General features: G+C 40.4%; 1 protein-coding gene across 15 annotated transcripts in view; it reads right to left on the bottom strand.

Annotated features, from left to right (window-relative positions):
- Positions 1-19,617, bottom strand: part of LOC146675136 (receptor-type tyrosine-protein phosphatase delta-like) — a 419,238-nt gene that overhangs the window by 50,219 nt on the left and 349,402 nt on the right. For 14 of the 15 annotated variants that reach the window (XM_085400208.1, XM_085400214.1, XM_085400212.1 and 11 more), the window contains one exon: positions 3,224-3,412. In XM_085400208.1, coding sequence (XP_085256334.1) covers positions 3,224-3,412 — 189 coding nt within the window. Of the gene's footprint in view, positions 1-1,279; positions 1,298-2,044; positions 2,054-3,223; positions 3,413-19,617 lie in introns of all 15 variants that reach the window. The other variant, XM_085400219.1, reaches the window with a different exon arrangement.

Here is a 19,617-nt window from a genome sequence, read left to right as displayed (position 1 = left end):
CAGTATAAGAAAGCAGCATAACAAGGGAAGACAATTGAACAAAAGAATTTTAGGTATGAACTTTAGCATATTCAATCACAAATCAGGTGTATTATTCTGCCTGCAGAATAATTTGGGACTTCATTTAAGTGAAGTGACTTTTCAAAAAAAATGCAGCTCGTACCAAAAAATTGAAAAATGCTGCTGAGACATCTGGAAAAAATGTAATTGAACGTATTATGCAAGGCAAAAGCACCATATAACCCTCTGTAACAAAAGTTTTGACATGCAAATCTTAGCGAAGAAATGTATGTCGACACAACTTACAACCTTCTGACAACCCTTAGCTGAAAAATAAAATGCAATTGTATTAGAAGACAAAATTCAAAATACCGGCCTGAGCCGACAAGAAGGTAACCAGCCACTGCTTTAGCTTGTGAAAGCTACAAAAGACACCCATAAAAATCCACCAATGGGATCAGCAGTGTGGTGTCACATGACCCAGGGAAAAATGGCTTTATGCATCAACAACTCTCCGGCTCCATGTCACACGGCAAAAATGAGCCAATCGGGTCCTCGCCAGACTCTACTTGTTTGCCTTCCCAAACCCTGAAGAAAAAAAGTCAAAAAGTAAAATAGTCTCCAAACCCAAGAAAAGTAAGAAAAATAGGTGAAAGAGAAAAAAAGCACCGTAGAAACTTTATCAAAAAAGTGGTTGTTTGGGCTTTTTTGTAGAGGTACAGGAGAGGAAAGCAAATAGAAGAAATGGGAAAAAAATAGTTTGCAAAGATAGAAAGAATTCTTTGGGAGAAAAAAGCAGAGGAGAGGCAATGTTGTCGTCAGCATGCCTGCGTGATTCCACAGCATCTGTGCATATTTTTAGTGCTGAACAAGAACAGCTAAGGGGGAAAAATGCTTGGTTGTTTTAGTTGGACAAAAAGAGGGACACATGATTCGCTATGGCCAAAAAGAAAACAAAAATGAAACGTAAAAAAATAGAGTTCAAAAAAATAATTGTCATTGGATATGCTTATTCGAGCCAGGGCAAGCATATCGCAACTGAGCTAAACGGGCTCTTAAAACGAGAACATAAAGAGTAAATAAAGCGTAGACAGAAAAATGAAATACGAACGTAGTCAACGAAACAGGACAAATAAGAAGGAAGGTCCATATGAATGAAATGGGATTCGGTCTTGGTAAACAGGACAGAAATGGAGGTGATTCAAGTGAATGGATGGATTGACAGCAAGAATGAATTTGTATTATTTTCATTCTGTGAACGTCAGTTCAGCACTCTTACCTCTTATTGGTGTACCACCTGGGTGGATAATATGAATGCAAATAAGATTAGAAAGAAGAAGCATTAGTACGTGTAGATAGAGGCTGGGGGCTTTGGAAGAAGAATCAAATTAGATTTAACAGGGTACGTAAATAAAGGTACTACAGGAAAAGAGAAAGGAGAGAGAAAGAGAATAAGAACTTTTTTTTCTGTACTCTACTGGCAAAGAAAGACAGGATTCATCATAGAAAAATCACTGGTCAGAGAGACACATTGGTGTACCACGGGGAGGTGCCATTTTGGAAGTGGCAATGGCTTCTGAAGACCATCTACTGAAGGGAAAGACTTTCAGGACTTTGTGGTGTGTAAGATTGAGAGCAGAGATACTTAAAGAAAAAAAAGTGTGATCCCTTTGCTTGACCTGAGCTAAGAAGAGCTGGTCACCTCTCTAAAGGTTCTTTAAATTTCCATGCCTAAGATGTGCTGGTGTTAAAAGATTAAGTGAGTAAGCGGTGGGTCAGTAAGTGAGTTACAAACATGTGAGGACAGATCATTATCCAGGTCAGTATATGACAATGCTAAGCTAAACTTTGGATAACCGCCAGATTGGGTGACGCTACAGCTGGTAGTGACAGGACACCGTGGGGTGAGGGGAGAGTGTATGTGCCTCTAGTAGTAGCCCTGAGACTAAACTATCTGTTAGTAAAATGCATGCCATGCATTTTAATAGTTGTTGGAACATGAAAATTAGTGGAGGTGATGTGCGCTTTAGAGCTAAGCACTTACCAAAGGATTCTGTAGATTTAAAAATATAGAGAGAAGAAAGACAGCATAAGAATATGATTATATTTTTTAGGTAAGTTTAGTTAACAAGGTTTTGTTAATGCTTTATAAACTCTGAGTTGCACGTTAGCAAAAAGGATTAATGCTACACAGTTCTGTTGAAAACAAGTAGGCAAAGAGGTAAGGTTAACACGATGATTTAACAAAGAACAGCTGTGAAATCTGTGAAGACAGGGGGTCAAACACACAAGACTTAAAATTTAAGTAGTTAGGTTAATGCGCTGATATTAGCTGCTAAATAAAGTTGCAGGCTATATGTATGTATAAGTTCTATATTGCGATATTAAAATCAAACTTGAATAAATATATATATATATATAATGAGTATATTGGGGTGTGTCACAGGCAAAAAAAGCAAAGCTGGCATCTAAACATTAAAGCAAGGACTGCTAAAGTCAATGAATCAAGGGGCTGAGGGGAGAGGGAAAAGCTTTACGAAGTTTTACGCACTACTGTGGCTGAATAGTCTCCAAAATTAAATGTATTTCTTAAACGTAAAAGGCCTTAAAAACAGCAAATATCTACCCCAAATTAGTTTAAGATACCTTTTGGAAAGTAAAATTTAGACAAAAGTACATTCATTTGATTTTTTTGGGGGGAGGGAGCGTGTTTTCCTGTTTTAAAAGTATGCGCACTCCGTTGCAGATTCTGAATGAAGCCGAATGTTGAATATTAATTGTTAAAAGAAAAGACATAAGAACATGAAGAAAATGGTTCTAAAAAATTCTGCACCAATGCAGTGGAAAGGAAATCAACAGAAAACAGCAAAAGAATTCATTGTAAAAAAGTCACAGCAGTGAGCAATGAGGGCAGAAGTTGGGGCAGAAGCCAGCAAACACAGAGGGAGGGGGAACAATCCCAACAGCCCATGACAACACTGGAAGACAAAGGGAGACACACAAACGGACACAACACACCAGGGTGTACAGAAAGTAGAGGACAGGAAATAGTAGAAACAATGCCATTACCTACAAAATTAAAAGCCAAATGAGAAGTTAAATTATGGGAGGAAGAAGTGGATGAAAGAACAGAGGATACAATAGGGGGAGCAGATCAGATAGAAGAAAACAAGAAAGAAGACTTCCCTGTCCGGTAATTAGATTTTCAGCAGAGGAAACCTACCTGATCTGAGCTGTTTAATGCGCCCATTGTTGTTGCTGGTGTTGACAGGGAGGAAGTCTTTGAACCAAGAGATATCTGGGTCTGGGTTGCCGCTGGCAGCACAGAGCATGGTGGCAGTGCGTGTTCGCTCCACAACTTTCAACTGTGGGCCCATGTCTATGGTGGGGAAACCAGGGGGCAGCTGGTCCTCTGCAAATAGGTTATACAGACATTGTGGCATATATCAGAACTGAGCATAGCATCAAACCTTGTGCTAGGGAGGGGGAAGAGATAATTGGAAAATAAAAGAAGAAAAAAATCTTTACCATTTAAAGAAATAGCTTGTATATATAGCAGCATTTTTGAATGACAAATACGATACAATAAGCTAAAGCTAGCAGCTAGTTAGCTTAGCGTAAAAGTTAACAGGCAGCTACTGTAAATAAACCTTGGTTTAAGGAAATAAATGAAGAAAAAGGAAAGAATTTTATAATAGGTAGCTTGGGGTAAATTAAAAATAGGAATCAATTATGTTTTGAGTCTTTATGCTAAGCTAATTTAAGCTAGGTTAAATGACTCCTGAGAGTAATAGATATGAGAGCGATAATAATGTAATCCATCCACAGCATATAAATGCCACTCTTTCTTTTCCTGGGGGAAAGGATGGGGCTTCGGTGGCTACACGTGCAGCAGAGCTTCGATGTCCTTTGGTGATGGCAGGTGGATTTGCCGTGTTGTAAAAGCTGTCTTGTTCCCGCGCACGTCTCAACTTTCTGATTGAACAAGGGCGAGCAACATCTTGCTGCCGTTTGAGAAGTGAAAGAAAATAACTCACGCTGCACTTTTGCCCCAACCATGTTCTTTGAGCAAAACAAAGAAAATCAAAGCCCAGAGCAGTTTTGTCTGAAGCTCACAGCTCTCAACAGGAAGTATTTTCACTTTGAAGCAAGTGATGATCTCTGAGAGGCTGCAGACTCAAACACTGTCTACACCACAAGATCCCCCATATGCAAAATATCTGCCACTCTTCAACGTTGGCTAAGTCTTAACCTGCAAAACAAGACCTGCTTGCTGCCAATGAGGTTTATGTACATCTTTAAGCTTTGCTTTCCCTGCTGCGATATTGCTAACTAGTGTCTTCTGTTGCTTTCGTAAACGGCACCTTTTTGGAAACTATTTCTTCATTAAATTTTCAGGAGGCGACATCAGACTAGAAACAGCTTTGAAATGCCATAGTCTGCAGCACAGCCAAACGACAATTATGGCTGCCTTCCAACAATGCTTTTGGGTATCTGGCATGAGAAGCCACCGCCATGGATAAATCTTCTCAGAAACACACAGTATTGCAAATGAGTGATTTCAGACTGTGCTGCAAAAGTTTTCCAATGCAACTCTGTGTCCCCGACTGAACTGATGTGTAAGGTAAAGATTGCTGCATCTTTGAAAATGGACAACTATAGGCTTTTTAAAGGGTTTTGATCATTTCCAAGCCTATGGAGTGCACTCACTCCTTTTAAAAGAAGTTGTTTTCTTTGCCAATATGTGCTTTTAGATATACAGGACATCTTGTCAGGGCACAGACATGGGTGGCATCTGGTTTCTGGAACTGGAACAATGACTCCAAACGCTTTGGGTTCTCTGGGTGGAGGTGGGGGGTTAATTGGGCTTTTCTGGCATATCCCATCGAAGCTTGTGTGGATTGGGATCTGGGGCGTTTGGAGGCTGGGTCAAAACCTTGAGCACCTTGTTCTGCTGTCAGGAGGCCTCTGCCATCAGGGAGTGATGCTGAAATTGGTATATAGTTAAGCTGTGTGTCATACCATGCAGCTAAATGCCAGGAAACGAGGATTCCCAGCAGAAAGCTACATCGTAGGGTTATTCACTTAACCTGTCAGTAGTTTTAATTTTGTGGCTGCCGAGAGCATACGTTATCTTTATCATTTCCAGCTTCCATTAAGGTAATGAAAGATGCTCTGGCTTTACTCTTGTTAAACTTTTGCAGTTATCTGGCATTGTGTCTGCTTGTTGTTGGCACAGTACAGATGCTCGTAAAAACAGCAAGCACTTAATCAAATCGCCTCCGTCACACAGTGGCTTTATTTAATTAACATTGTAAATACTAGAAAAGTATACAAGAAAAAGAACAGGGCTGATTTTTGGATAAAGTACTTAGAAATTATTCAAATATTATTCTTTTTCCCTTGGGAACTTGTTTTTGCCATGATTCATAACCCACCGAGGGTGGCTAAATGATTGATGTTCAGTCTATTGTTTTTTAATGTTCATTTAATAGTCTTCAAGAACTATTAACATTTTCCATCAGCATATATCACCTTAGAAAAAACAGGTCTACAAATTAAACACTGACTCAGTCTGAAGTGTTTAGAAGATGTAAACATGCGATACAAATCTCAGTTGTCATTCCCATAAATATAAACTGGTAATTCAGCGTGAGTTCGGTAAAACATCAAAATAAAAATGTAAAGAATGGTCACATATGTTTAATATATTGATTTTGCAAAAAAGGTGCAGTACTTGAAGTCTATGCCACATTTGGTCCCAATCACTTAGCTCCAATAAAAGCTCTAGGTTAACAACTATTAAGGAATGAACGAGCAGTTTAATGTGAGAGAGTGCGCTGCTCATTCAAATGAAGAAAGACACGAAGGGAGGGGAAATGAATTAATTGTACATGGTAGCTCCTGTCCAGGCTCCCTCCAGCCTGTTCAAGGTCGAACAGACAATTAGTTGATTCTACAGTGAGTCCAAAGTATACCTGATCAAACACAATAGCCAGAGGCAAGCCTATGAGCAGGGTTGCGTGTTGAATATAGTAATTAGATGTGACAATCCATGCGAATTAAAATGCAACGCTCACGAGATTGCAATGTATTCTAAAACAAAGTGCTCAAGAGATCATAATTTAGCTATCCTGTAAGTTGTTAGAACTGTTCTCGTGCTGCAGCTTTAAGGACTGCAAAAGAGGGACAGGAGACATTTCATTTTAAACTAAGTGGTGTACTCTGCAAAATCATGAGGAATCACAGCCGTACGCCTGATTCAGCCTACTGATTAACTACAGCATCACACAGAAGAATTGTGTGAGGGGAAAAAAAAATGTGGGGTCAAGTGAACAACGTGCACTTTTGCCAAACCCATATTATCTAAATGAGCGCTACATTTCGCTAAACCATATTTTTAGTGCAGTCAGCCGGTGTGCGTCCAGACAAAATTAATGATTTGTTACAAATAGTTCTGGCCTCGTGCATATATTCCCACTTTGACCAGAAATGTAATTTACTGCTGCTTCGTGAACCCGCGCTCATCAAGAATGGTCACAAAGTCACGACATCGACAGTGAGCTATCTGAAAACTTTCCTCGCACAGATCCCAAACTTTAGATACAACAAACGCAACTACATTCATATTCTCAAGCCGCTTGTAACTCTTAGCTCTACCCTCATTTATTTCATAGTGAAGTGAATTACCATTGTGATAATAAATAAAGGAAGGGGAAATTGAACACAATTGGAAGCTGCTGCAGCGTTCTCCTTATAAGGCTAAGAGAGCAAAATTAAATCACATTAATTTCTCTTTAATCGCACATGTTGCACATTTTTGAAGAACGTGGTTTATTGACAAGGCATTAGAGGTAAAGACTGAAATAATTAGTCAAGCAGAGACCAAGTGGTTTGCAGTTTTTTCGACTTGCAGAGATTGTCAGTACGGAGCTGTTTCAGTGCCACTTAAAAGGTCTCAAGTGCATCCTGACAGGGGGGGAACTGGAAAAGTTTGGGGCGCTTGCATTTGTTGTTGAATGTGTAGGCTGGGGTGAATACATTATGTCCTAGGTGCCATGAAAACAGTGCTAAGCCGCTCTGTGCAATAAATGAAAGTCAAACCTGAAGGGTGAAATTAACAGGTAAAAAGCGGAATGGTTTTTACATAATTTTTCTCGCTCGCTTATTCTACCTGGCTCCGGACTGCAATCTCAAGGACACCCTAAGACAAGGGCACTTCCTGCTTTACAGACCCATACTGTATATTCAACAATGGATTTACACACTAAATGAGATGGAAGGGAGAGAAATGCTGAAGTCACCTTCTAAAGAAGTGCTGAGCACTGGTGCTTGATATAAAAAGACTCCCAATGACAATTTGCACACATTAGCCACTGCCAGGCTATCAGGCTATATGAGTGTGTGTTGCCAAGTATTGGATGAGTATAAAAAGGACATTGGCTCAAAAAGTACCTCAGTGAGCAGATTTCTGCAGAAGACATAAGGCCATTGGACATAAACTCACCCCATTAGCAGATTATATCTATTGATCACTCATACAGAATACGAGCATAAGTGAAATCACATTTTCCTTGTATGACAACAGGGGCCATTAAAGTTTCTAAAGTGTTGCTTCAGTACAGCAATAAATTCAATTTTTTTTGTCATTTTTCACTTGTAACTTAAAAGATTTAGTGACCAGAGTGACAAAAACCCTTTTTTTCAGGATTTAATTAAATAGACTTGGTGCGGTCTGAACTGACAGAGGCGCCGTTTAGCCAATCAGTTACTCACAAGTGTACTTTAGTTGATGCAACACCGAGGTAGCTGTACAAGGCGACGTTTACAGTGTCTTAGAAAACTAACGTGGTTAGATCTATGGACACGAATTCATTTGTGAGGCATGGGGACCTGCACATGAGGCCAGAAACACTGCCTAAATTTGGCACGCACTTACATGTTGACAGCTGTGTGACACTGGGTTCAGACATCAAAATGAAAAGCCTGTTTGTTTCTCCTGCTCAGCACCTACACAGGATCAGCAGACGTTCAACCGTGTCTTCGCTATCACTTTCATTTATCCGGTTAATGTCAAGCTGTGCACACAGCACAGGTTTTTTAACAAAGCAACGCTGCAGTGTGCCGGTGTTGCCTGGCATCACATTTAGTTAAATTAACAGCTTCGCAGCTTTAAGCAAAGTAAGTTTGACAATTTATGTGTAGTAAATCTTGATAGTCATGCCCTGGACTAGAGATGTCAAGAAGCTACACACTGTTCTAAAAATAACCAAGAAGTAGCACACATTGGTTGTGAAATGAAGTGTAAATTTAAAAAAACAAACAAATTCCCCATATCGTGAGTTATGGATGCTCTTTTGTGACACTGAAATCACATTTGGCAAATCACAGCTGGCTCCAAAAATACCCGATGAAGGAATCCGAGAAGAAAATAAGCCTTTGTTGCACCGGACTTTCCAAGTAAAGCCATAAAAACATAAACCTTTCCAGTCACATTCTGGCTTTAGTTCTGTGGTTGCTGCACAAGGATTGGATTTGGTCCGACCCCTTTTCTCCCCAAGCGGAACAAGACTTTTCACCCTCGTGGTTGAGGTTATTCTTCGGGGAAAATCCCCCGGGGACATAATAAGGTATATTTGTTGGACATATTTGAGTGGATACAATCCACTCAAAGAGGCTGTCACAGGTCACTTGCTGTGGCAGCAGCACGGGAGTCTGTGTTTTGGTATCCCGTCTTCGCAAAAGATTGTCAATTATGAACGTGCAGGAATTTGGCTCAGGTGGACGTCTTTAACTATTTACACCACTTCTTGTCGTCGTCCTAAAGATGATTTTTGCCCAATTAAGGAAATCCATCTGATCCTCGCTACCCCTCCCAAGATGAGACTAGCAGAAAAGAAAAGAAGCCGCAAAACATCAACCATGTTGAGTGTGACAGTAGTGCTTATTTTTCTCAGCAGTCTGAGCCCAAACCATTTTTCCCACCACACCATAGCATATAATTTGAAGTTGAGGGACACTGATTAAAAAGCTGTTTCAATGCTCCAAAATCCAAAACAAGTGAGAAAGAAGATCAGAGAATTTAGGAGGGTTAGAGTGCTAATCATATTAATCATACAGTGATTTTACTCAATACGAGAGCATTGTTTGGAATCGACTTTGCTAATACATTAGCCTGCCTCGACTCGGTTTTCTAAAAGAACTCTGTGTACACAGTTTAGGAGAAAGGACAGAGAAATTTAAATAAAGTATGTAAAATGAAAAAAGGATGAACAGCAAATAACTATAATTATTAAGAGGCAGACTTGCTCCAGCGCTGCAGGCTTGAGATTGTTCATATGTTTATGGATCTTTTTAAAATTTTGGTTAACTTTGTTTTTGCCTAAACGTGATTTGTGCTAACGCTCTTGATGTTTAAAGAAAGCAAAATAAAACAAGGTTTTATGAAAAAACAACGTTGTTGATTTCGTAACGGTGACCTGTGTGATTTGTTCACGTTTCTCTAGAAACGCTGCGAGAGACGACCTAAATCCCCGTCAATAAAATGTTCTGTTCGGCTCCTGTTCCACTGACATATTCATTTTTTTCTCCCTTTGGCACGGAGAGGGAACTGTTAATTATGCTTTTGTTTTCACACAAACAAAATTACTCAACCAAACGTAAGAGCTCTTGATTAACAAAAGAAGGCAGCAATTTCATTTTGTGCCAATTCTATGACGGCATCTGTTCCATTCTTCTCTCCCTCCCCTCCGCTCTAATGTTTCACCACTTTCACCCGCATCGCAGTTGATTTCCTTGCTCTATTTACAAGGTACACTTTATACTGTGGTTAAAAAAAAAAGATGCACTTTACAATCCGGCTCCTAAAGAGTGACAGGTTCTGAATCTGAGCCCACCCTTTGCTTTATCAGCTACCTGCAGCTTGGTTGAACAACCTCAATCTTGAACTTGGACATAGTTGCTTAGCTCAACACACCATCCATCATTCTTCCCATTAACTTTGGGCAGAGGTGAAACGTGTCCCCAAATTAATTTTTGATCACTGAACTAGGACATTTGATGGTGTTTTCCTACTTTAGAACCTCTTAAATATTCCTTCAAATCATTTTTCTGCTTTAGGATGCCATGCTAGCAGGTGGCATGAAACAATATTTAACCCTATAACGCCAACTGAATCATATTTGAGAGTTTTTGAGACTTCTACATCAGCCTGATGTTTTTAAGCATGTTTTTAAGCTAAACTGTGAGCAATAAATTGCACAAAAATGCTGCATGTAGCAAAAACGATATGAATTAAAGCTCATATATGAATACTGAATGAATTTTCAGGCAATTTTTTACATTTTTGAGGCTTTGCAGAGTTAAAAAATAAATAAATACTCCACTAATGCCTTAAGATTGCTTTCAGCATATAAATGGGCTGGCACTGCCTTGGGTAGAATACTTGGAATAGTTGAGATGCAAGTGAAAGCGATGACCCCTGACACTGGGAGCATAAAGTAACATTCATGAGTGGCAGGTCCAGCTATTAAAGCAACAAGTCTGAAAAGCACGCAGAGTATAAACATAGATGCGCGCTTCGTCGCAATTCTTAAGAAACTACGAATCGAGACGTCTAAATTCTCCTCGAATGCCCTCAGAGAATTCAGAGCCAGTATTTATCTCGTTGATACATCCCAGTGCTGCTTGGCACATATGTTGTCCAGGCTAAATAAGATTAGGTTTTTTTCACTCTAGAGCTTCCTTTGAGCCTGATTTTCCAAATAAGCCTCCTGGCACCTGCATTGGGCAGATATTGCTTAAGTAATCCAATAATGGAAAACAAAATGCTCAGCACTAGCGTCTAATAGAGCACATGCTGCTGTGTCGAAGGGGGATAATTCTGAAATTCTCCTTCCTGTGTTGCTCTTTAAAGGATTCAGGCTACTGAACTCTGAGTCAACCTTCAAATTGTTTTAAAACATAGCACGTAGCTTTATGATTGTCTAGACTGGAAGAGACTTTTCAAACATGAGAGTCTGGGGTCGTACTTCTGTACGTCCAAAAGCCTTAGATCAGCCGTATGGGAAAATCTTAAGTGGCAAGGGGTTGCTGCTTTCTACTTCAGGTTTGCAAATGCGTCCGTGCAGGACCTGCATGTGAGATCTAATCCTTTTGTATCCAGCAAAGAGCCCGAGGGTTCGTGTTTTCAATGAAAGCCCATGACTCATTTATCTCAAATGAAGATACATTTGCGCGTTTAACATTCAAGATCAGAGAGTGGTGCCTCTCGTTTTGGACGTATACCTGCATGCGCCCGATGTGTGCCAGAGCCTCGTGTTCGGCATTAACGAATCATCTGATGTGAGGTGAAGAAAACCGCACGAGGAATGTCAATTTAACAAAAACAAAACGTGTTTCTGCTGTTGTTCCTTTATGTTTCATTTTGTGCGGTAAAAACAGCTCCTTGGAATCCTGGCTTGGCTCCGGAAAATATGCTTCAGTCTAGTTTATTAGTTGATTCAACAGGTACCGAGCGCGCTAATGAATATTACCGCGAATGTGCCACAGTTGGCTCAAACCGCTAATTTCAATTTGCTGTAATAGAGTTTTAGGAGGAACATTCCCACTCTGACACAAAGTGGCATTAAGTCTCTCCAGCTTGGTGCCTCTAAAAGGTAGTTCAGTAATTTGCTGAACAAATACAGTCTCTTTGAGAAAACTGCTAAAACCCCAGGGCGGACAACGAGGGACCATCGACTATCCACTAAAACTTTTATTTCCCCGCTGTGGCCTAAAGCAGTGAAAAAAGGGAATTGGTTGTGAAATACTATCCTGTGTGTTCTTTAAAACTCCTGCGATGATGAATGTTGGAACGAAATATGGGAGGAGGAAGGTGAAGGCGCAGAAAGCTCTCTTAACCCGAGGTTCACGGCAGTCTGTCTCGGTGAAAAATAGCTTCTTCTCCCCCTTTTGCCCCGCACTGATTGTTTCTTCCATAAATCCCCTTTGAGATTGTGTAATTAATTGAATGCTGCTTATTTGTCATTAAAAATCCTCACCTAATGCCTGAAATTATGAGGAAAGCATTGTAGAGTCGATCTATTAATCACAGGCGACCCCCTCCCCCCCACCCCCACGAGAAAGCCTTCACACGTGAACAATTTCCTCATTCAGAGTGACTTTGGAGAAATAGTTGTAAAACTTTTAAGTCAACATTTTTCTTTCATTAAAGGATTTCATTATGCTCATTTCCAGCTCCAGCTAGATTAGGCTTGCATGATTCACTGTTCAGAATAATCTTAGTTAATCTTTAGCCTCGGAGCTGATCATCTGTTACCTGAGGTCACTTGTTTTAGCTCATCTCGCTTTAAGTCTTGCCTTTTAGTCAGCTTTCTACAGACTGGCTCCTCCAAATCAACAGCAAGAAGGTGAGATCACATGATGCAAAAGCCAAATTACACATATTTCACATTTGCAATCCTGACAAAAACAATACCCAGGTTTCAGCTTTCAGCCTCTCCCTTTAGGAGTCGCCACAGCGGCTCATCTGCCTCTATCTCTTCCTCTGTCACATCAACCCTCTTCACGTCCTCATTCACTACATTTTCTCTGTGGTCTTTCTCTTTCCCTCCTGCCTGGCAGCTCCATCTCCAACTTCCTGTCCTCCTCTGCACATGCCCAAACCATCGCAGCCTTGAGCCTCTAAGAATAAATTATGTTGAGCAATCAAGTTAGAGTATTATTGTTATTAATTTGTCCACAACGCCCTTAAAACACAGCTGGAAGGTTTACACTGACACGAAGTGAGGTCCACAGAGAGAACAGCTTTGGTTTTTACAGTTCGATAGAAAATATTGGGTGGAAAAATGATTTCTTTTTTTAAAAAAAAAGCTTTAAAGTGACCCAACAAAATGTCCCTCCAAGCCTGCCTTCCCCCATAGACTTTGTTTTGTTTTTTTTATGGCCACTGCTGCTGGGGCAGATTGGATCAGCCAAGCAGAGGGCATGCAACAGAGATGTACGCCACTTCTGGCAAGGCGACCCAACTCTCCGTAGGCCCAATGTCATTCATAAACATGACGGATTAGCTGTGATATTCCTCCATTTACAACATAAGCGAAGGGAGTGGGAGGAAGAGAATGAAAGCAGAGAGGGAGTGTTAGTGTCGGATGCCCCTTAGGGGTAGCGCTAAAATGGATGGGTAAAGAGTGAGATGAAAAGGAGAGATGAAGCAGGAAGGGCGGAGAGGGGGCCTTTCTCTACAGGCCTGGCTGGGCAAGCAGCAAGACAGGCAGGAAGCCAAGCACAAAGCTCCATTTACACTCAGATGACCCCCCACTTCTTTTTTTTTTCGTTGTTGCTTTACAGACTACATGTCAGCTCAGCCAGATGTACTGTTCTGAGTAAAGATCACCTAGGGGCAAGGTAGAGAGGGAGGTTGAGACCTGCTCTACCTTCAATCAAGTCTTTCTTCGTCTTTTGCGTTCGCCCCTGTTTACCGGCTCCATCAGTCTTGATCCAGTTCATCCCGGGCTTTAAATTTGCTTTACGTCGAGGACTCTCTCGATCAGTCTTTTTGCGTCTCCCGCCTCCGCTTATGTCCTTCTCCCGCCCTCTTCAGGATTTTACTTTGCATATTCCATTTGCTGGTTGTTACCCTGAGCAATGATTCCATTTACTCCAGAAAACAGTGTCCCATTTATTTAGTTGGAAAGGAAGAAAGAAAAAAGAAGTATTCTTGTGGATGTCTTCCATCCACATTTTTTTTCAACTATTAGTAATCAGCAGAGGAGGGAGCAAACTATTTGACAGCGCTTTCAGCTGTTTGCCAAACACAAAGGCAAAATGGATGTCATTTAGTCCCTCTCAACATCATGAGATGCACCTTAGGAAGCCTCTTCTTCTTTTTTTTTCCCTTTATTTATTTTTTTAGCTTTTTCTTAACAGTCCATCAACCCTCATTTGATCCTCCTGAGTGCATTAAGCATTCACAAATAAAGAGGACGTGGAAGGGAATATATAAACAACCGCACGCTACCTTCTCCTTAGAGACGCCTCCATTCTCACCAACGCTCCTGTCACTTTGAAGCACAGACATCTGTTCCGCTTTTATGTCTCAGGCTTAGTCACTGTATATTTACCCTCTCGCCGCCCACTTGGGATAACTATATGTTTGAAACTTTAAGTTTAATAAAGCATCAACGTTTATCATAAAACAACGTTGCCTTATTCGTCTTATCGGTTCAGGGGCAGCTGATAAAGGCCAAAGCCAGAAGCCAAAGCTGGCAGGGGCTCAGGAGAGCATCGGCGACTAGGTGAGGTTTCCTACCAGGCAGCAAAAAAAAGACAGACGGCGAAACCGTGAGACGCTGAGTTGCTTCATTAACCTTCGTGTACTGTACATTGAGAAGCAAAGGCTAGGCTATCTTTAAGGGTTATGCCGTGGTATCGGTAGACTCAGACGAACACTCTGGGAGAAGTATAAAAGGAGTGGTATAAATGTCTGAGGAAGCTGACTTTTATACAAGTTCACTTCCTCCCGAGAAAGGAAAAACCTAGCACCAGCCATTTCAATAATTTATATTTCTAAAAGCTTACTAGCAGGAGAGGGGGGTATAGAGATTATTCATGCTTGCTAACATCCTGCAGAGAGGACCTCTTGGCTCTCAAAGAGCCCTAATGGAAAATGGGGTTGTATCAGGCTTTTCAAATTTAGCAGACAGGCATTCTCCTCCAAAAGTGACTGCGGGAGATGGGTGTCACAGCAGGCGGGTTCTGACATCGTTTTATCACGGATATTGCTATATTGCTTTAAGTTTTGAGATTTGACAGGTGCGCTCAAAGATGATGAAACAGGCAACGACCAAAATATGAGGTTTTATCCCCCTTTGCTTCGAATTAGTCACCGCATTTATTTTTAATATAACACATGTACGGGGAGGGTGCAGCAGCACAAAATTAATTCTTGACGCATCACTTTTCACCAAAGTTGTTTGGTTGTAATTAGCAAGCAACCTTACATGGCTTGAGAAGTTTCTCAAGATCATTAGATGCATTTAGGATGACCCTGCAGGACCAATTAATCTAGTAGAAAATTACTTTTGAGTGCAGCTAAGATCAAAGCTGCTAACATTAGCACCCCTCGACTACCTGGCTCAGACTTACACACTCCTCATTTTATGACCTTGTGTCCCTCCTAGTCTAGCCAAAGGAGTATTCCTGATTAAATATACGTTATGCTCTGCCATATAGTGCAGCGATACCAGCTGCACCCTGTCTTTCAGGCCTTTGGGTAACTTGTGTGTTTGAGGTAGTAGAGAACTCTTGTTTTTCCCAGTGTGCAGCACAAGTAGCAGCAAGTAGCAGCAGCCACTGTGCAATGCATGCTGATAGGGGTAGTTAAGTTACTGCAGACAGCTATAAAGTGTTTCCTAGGGTTTCATTATGACAGATATTGCATTTAAAAGCTAGCCTACAGGTCATGCTAGAATTAATTAGCTGAAAAACGGAGGTTTCTCACAGTCAATGATATTACGTAATGTGCACAAACAGTGATTGTATTTTATCGTGCTCGCGAAGTGACGTTGAAAATGTATGAATTAATATCTGATCTCATGGTCGACATAAATGTTTCTCTAAACATGTAGATGATATAAGAAACGTTAGCATGTTAACAGATTCATATAAGATGGTAAACATCCTCAACAGAATGCCCTCTAAGCAGGGTGTCAGATGCTAGTTTGTATTATGCTCGGTGCTTAAGCTAAACCTTACAAACTTCTACTGAAGAGTCTTAGCACGGTTGCCAAATCTCAGACTACAGCTTGTGAGACATGCTTTTTATCTGCATTATTATGCTCTCACGATGCCCAAACAAGTCTCACACCAAATAGGAGGAAGATTCAAAGGAAGCCCATCATGAAAAGGGTTAGATTAAAAAGCTTTTTTAGCATTTGCCTCACAGCCAAACACATAATTTCAACCCCAGTCCTTTATAGATGTGCCTGAAACGCACAAAGACTTAAATTGTTACCTTAACTCAGTGGTTCCCAAACTTTTTTTTGCTGGGCCCCCCTTTGTTTTACAAGAAAAATGTTGCGCCCCCGGGTGCACGCGCGCATGCACGCACATACACGCACACATCCTCCAACCACACACACCCATATTTTGCTCCATTGCGGTTTATTTCACACCTCAAACATTTAGTAAACAATTAAGCAAATACAAGTAATCTGCAATAAATGACAGGTAGTAATAAAATAAACTACTAACTCTTTTACTAACACCTACACGGGTACTTTTGAAAACGCAGCTGTTTCGTCCACACGTAAACGGCGTTTGGAATCACCGAAAATGGTGATTCCACCAGGGGTTTTTTTGTGCATCATCAAAGGTATGTGCCTTTTCTCACGTCACGCTGTGCGCCACATTATTTTTTACATGAGATGAATTGCAGAATGATAGAGACAAAATACTGTTAATCTGACTATCTTCAGGTTTTATACGCTTACATATACACGCATTTAATGTCCCTCCATTTAGAAAAGCAGAGGCGTCACGATGTGATTATTTTACATGTAGTTGTTTTTTTTCCTGTGTAATAATATTCAACATTGCTATCAATACATTTTTCAAAAAATGTCTGTCTGTGCAAAATGGGTTTAAAAACATAAACAGCTGTGGGATTTGTCCGTGATTTGGAGAGCCCAGCGCTGCTCCCAACGAAGGGAAAACCAATTCTGCAGGGGAGACCTACCTCAGCACTTGTGCAGGTGAAACCAAAGGGCAGATATGCTTCACCATATTTTCTAGTCTTTGGCTTAGAATGAAGTTGGTTTGGAAACATATTCAGCGATGCGTCATCTCCTGCTTTGCGTTTCTGTGGGCGCCCCGTGGGGGCGGGCCCCACACTTTGGGAAGGTCTGCCTTAACTCACTGTCTTAGGTCATGTTATAAGTTGCATGAGGTTATATTATATTAGGTTTAAAACTGGAGATCGACCATAGGTCTCTTATTGCAATACATTAGATCTAAAATAAGAAATAGGAGACTGCACTAGAACATCTAATTGATGTGGATTCCTGAAAAAGAAGTGAGTATTAAAGGTCAGCATTGAGTGCTGTTTGATCTGGTTACATTACAATACCTCTCATTTATATTGCATTCAAAATCAAACCAATTTGATAAAGTTTGAGAACTCTATTTGATATTTTTGGAGCCTGATGTATCCAACATTTTGCTGCAGGGATTTTTTTAAATTATTCATTTATTTATTTATTTTGAAAAGCCCCGATAACAAAGGGCTTATTGTACATTACTACTGAAGTTTTTCGTGTTGCAAGAAACAGAAACGATTTGTTTTGTTCTACCCCTCAGCCTCCTGGTAGACACACCTGTGGCATCAATTTCCAAATCCTAGGTCAACTTGTTCTCAAGTTATCGAGATTTTCAGACAACGTGACCTTTGACTTTTAGGTCGAGATCACTGAGATTCAGACTCATCTGAGAATTTTAGCAGATGCATCTATGGTATCAACTTGAAGCTCCTACGATGCCTCGTTCTCGAGTTATTGCATTCACAAACGTAGGTGCTTAACCTGTGCCCCCGGCAGGGTGACAACAATACCCCACCAACCTTTTACAGCAGAGGGGTAAAAAGTGTTGGATGGATCAATTCTTTACTCATAAAACTGAAAAACATATAAACATATTACAAGACCTTTGTCGTTATTATGCAAGCATAGAGAAGTTACATTTATTCTGACCTCACATGTTGAGTAAAAATTATGTAAGTTTGAATAACAGACAAATGCTGACACACAAAAAGTGTCATAAAAAGCACTCATACATATTTCTTTTAATAAAATTCTGGAGTTACATCATTAAAAAGGAGACAACAGCACAACAGGAGCGCATATAAAATATATATTTATAATAGTGGCCATAATAATGAGTTATTTACAGACTATGTAATGTAGAAAAAGTAGATGATAGGACTATGCAGGGTTTTATCTTCAATATGAAGCTTTTTCTGCAAATTCCAGTTTGATTTACATTTTTTAGGTTTTCAGCTGTGACACAGAGGCCGTTCTCAGCATTAAATTCAGCACAAAAATGGTGCACTCTGTACTCTGATACTGAATGAGGAAACTGTTCACACAGTAAAATCAATCGTGACCCTATTACGGGCCGGTGGTGCTGCGAGGCCTCTGTGGAGGACAGCGGCATCTACGGCCAGGAAGCAAACACAAAATGTGCATTCCTCATTTGTCTGAATCAATAATTATTAATCTGTGTGGCCGAGTTTCGTTTTATTAAAATAAATACAAAGCCGAAACACGTGCAGAGTTATCTATCACGGTCTGAGTGCAGTCACACAGCGTCTAAGGCACCAGCAGATGTTTTCTCACATGCTACGTGGCTGCAAAAGTCCCAACATCCATCTTGCAAGCAGCACTTTTTGTTTTAAATCATCCTGCATACAATACAGATAATGATCGGCTCTCGTGATTAACCACGCGGTACGTTACAGAGGGGTTTGAGGGATGATCTTTTTTTTCTTCTTCTCCTTCTCTTTTACTTTCCCGTGAAGATCAATTTCGTCGAGGACAGTCAACTCCATCTTTTTAATTACAATAACGAATAACTTGTCATTACGTGCTCCATTTTTGTGACGTATGATGAAGCGAAGTTGAGAAGTAGCATCAAGGCCAAATCCCCAGCAATGTGGCTATTTTATGAAACATCTAATGATGATAATAGACTCTCTGTGACGCTTCCAGCATTGCTAGGAAAAGCTGTTTGTGAGGAAAAAAAATATGCTGCAGACATAATGACTAGTTAGCAACCGCATGAAATGTTGGTGGCCTCTGAAAAGCCAGAGACTGCGAAGAAATGTATATATCTTTCAACGTAGCACTCTTAATTCTTATTCTCATGTATATATCTCATGTATATCTCATGCACATATCTTTCCACGTAGCACTTTTAATTCTTATCCCTACTTTTATTTTTTTCCATGTCTATTTAAGTGCTATTTATGACACTATGTTTGCACTGAAGCACCGCAGCAATTTCCTAATGTTGTAAACCTGCTCAACATTTGGCAATAAACCCCATTCTGATTCTGATTCTGAAAAGGAGTTTAACAATCTAAGGATGAATCTGCTTTGACTGTGCAAAAAAACACAAAACAGAAAAAGTGTTCGGATAAGTTTCATACTTAAAAACTCTTACAACGAGTCAACATGTCATCCCAGCACCATTTCCTTGGAGGAAAAGTGTACTTTCCTAACAAAATTGAGTGTTTCCATGCGGTAGCTCAGGTCTCGCCTTCTATAGAGCTCCCGCCAGTAAACCAGAGAATTGCATGGTAGCTGCTACTGCTCCCCCTCCTCTCCTGTTTTTTTCTTTTTTCTTTTTGCAAGCCACTGATCACAAACACGGTAATTTTACAATGGTCACTTGCTTTCTACCGACTGCTACGCTTACTCTGGCGAGACAGCTGACACAGCATTTATCTTCCCGAGCAATTTGAGCATGCAGACCAGTTTTTGTTCATCTTGCACTCTGCACTTGTTAGAAGTGGTGCAAGAGCATACAAATGAAAAATGGCATTTAGGCGGAGGTGTTAAG

The sequence above is a fragment of the Rhamphochromis longiceps genome, linkage group LG3, assembly GCF_057381845.1.
Source record: "Rhamphochromis longiceps isolate RC_006_pf linkage group LG3, R_longiceps_female_GT1.1, whole genome shotgun sequence".
In the NCBI taxonomy this organism is placed as follows: domain Eukaryota; kingdom Metazoa; phylum Chordata; class Actinopteri; order Cichliformes; family Cichlidae; genus Rhamphochromis; species Rhamphochromis longiceps.
Note: the sequence above shows the minus strand (reverse complement) of the source record. Positions and strands in the feature narration are given on the sequence as shown.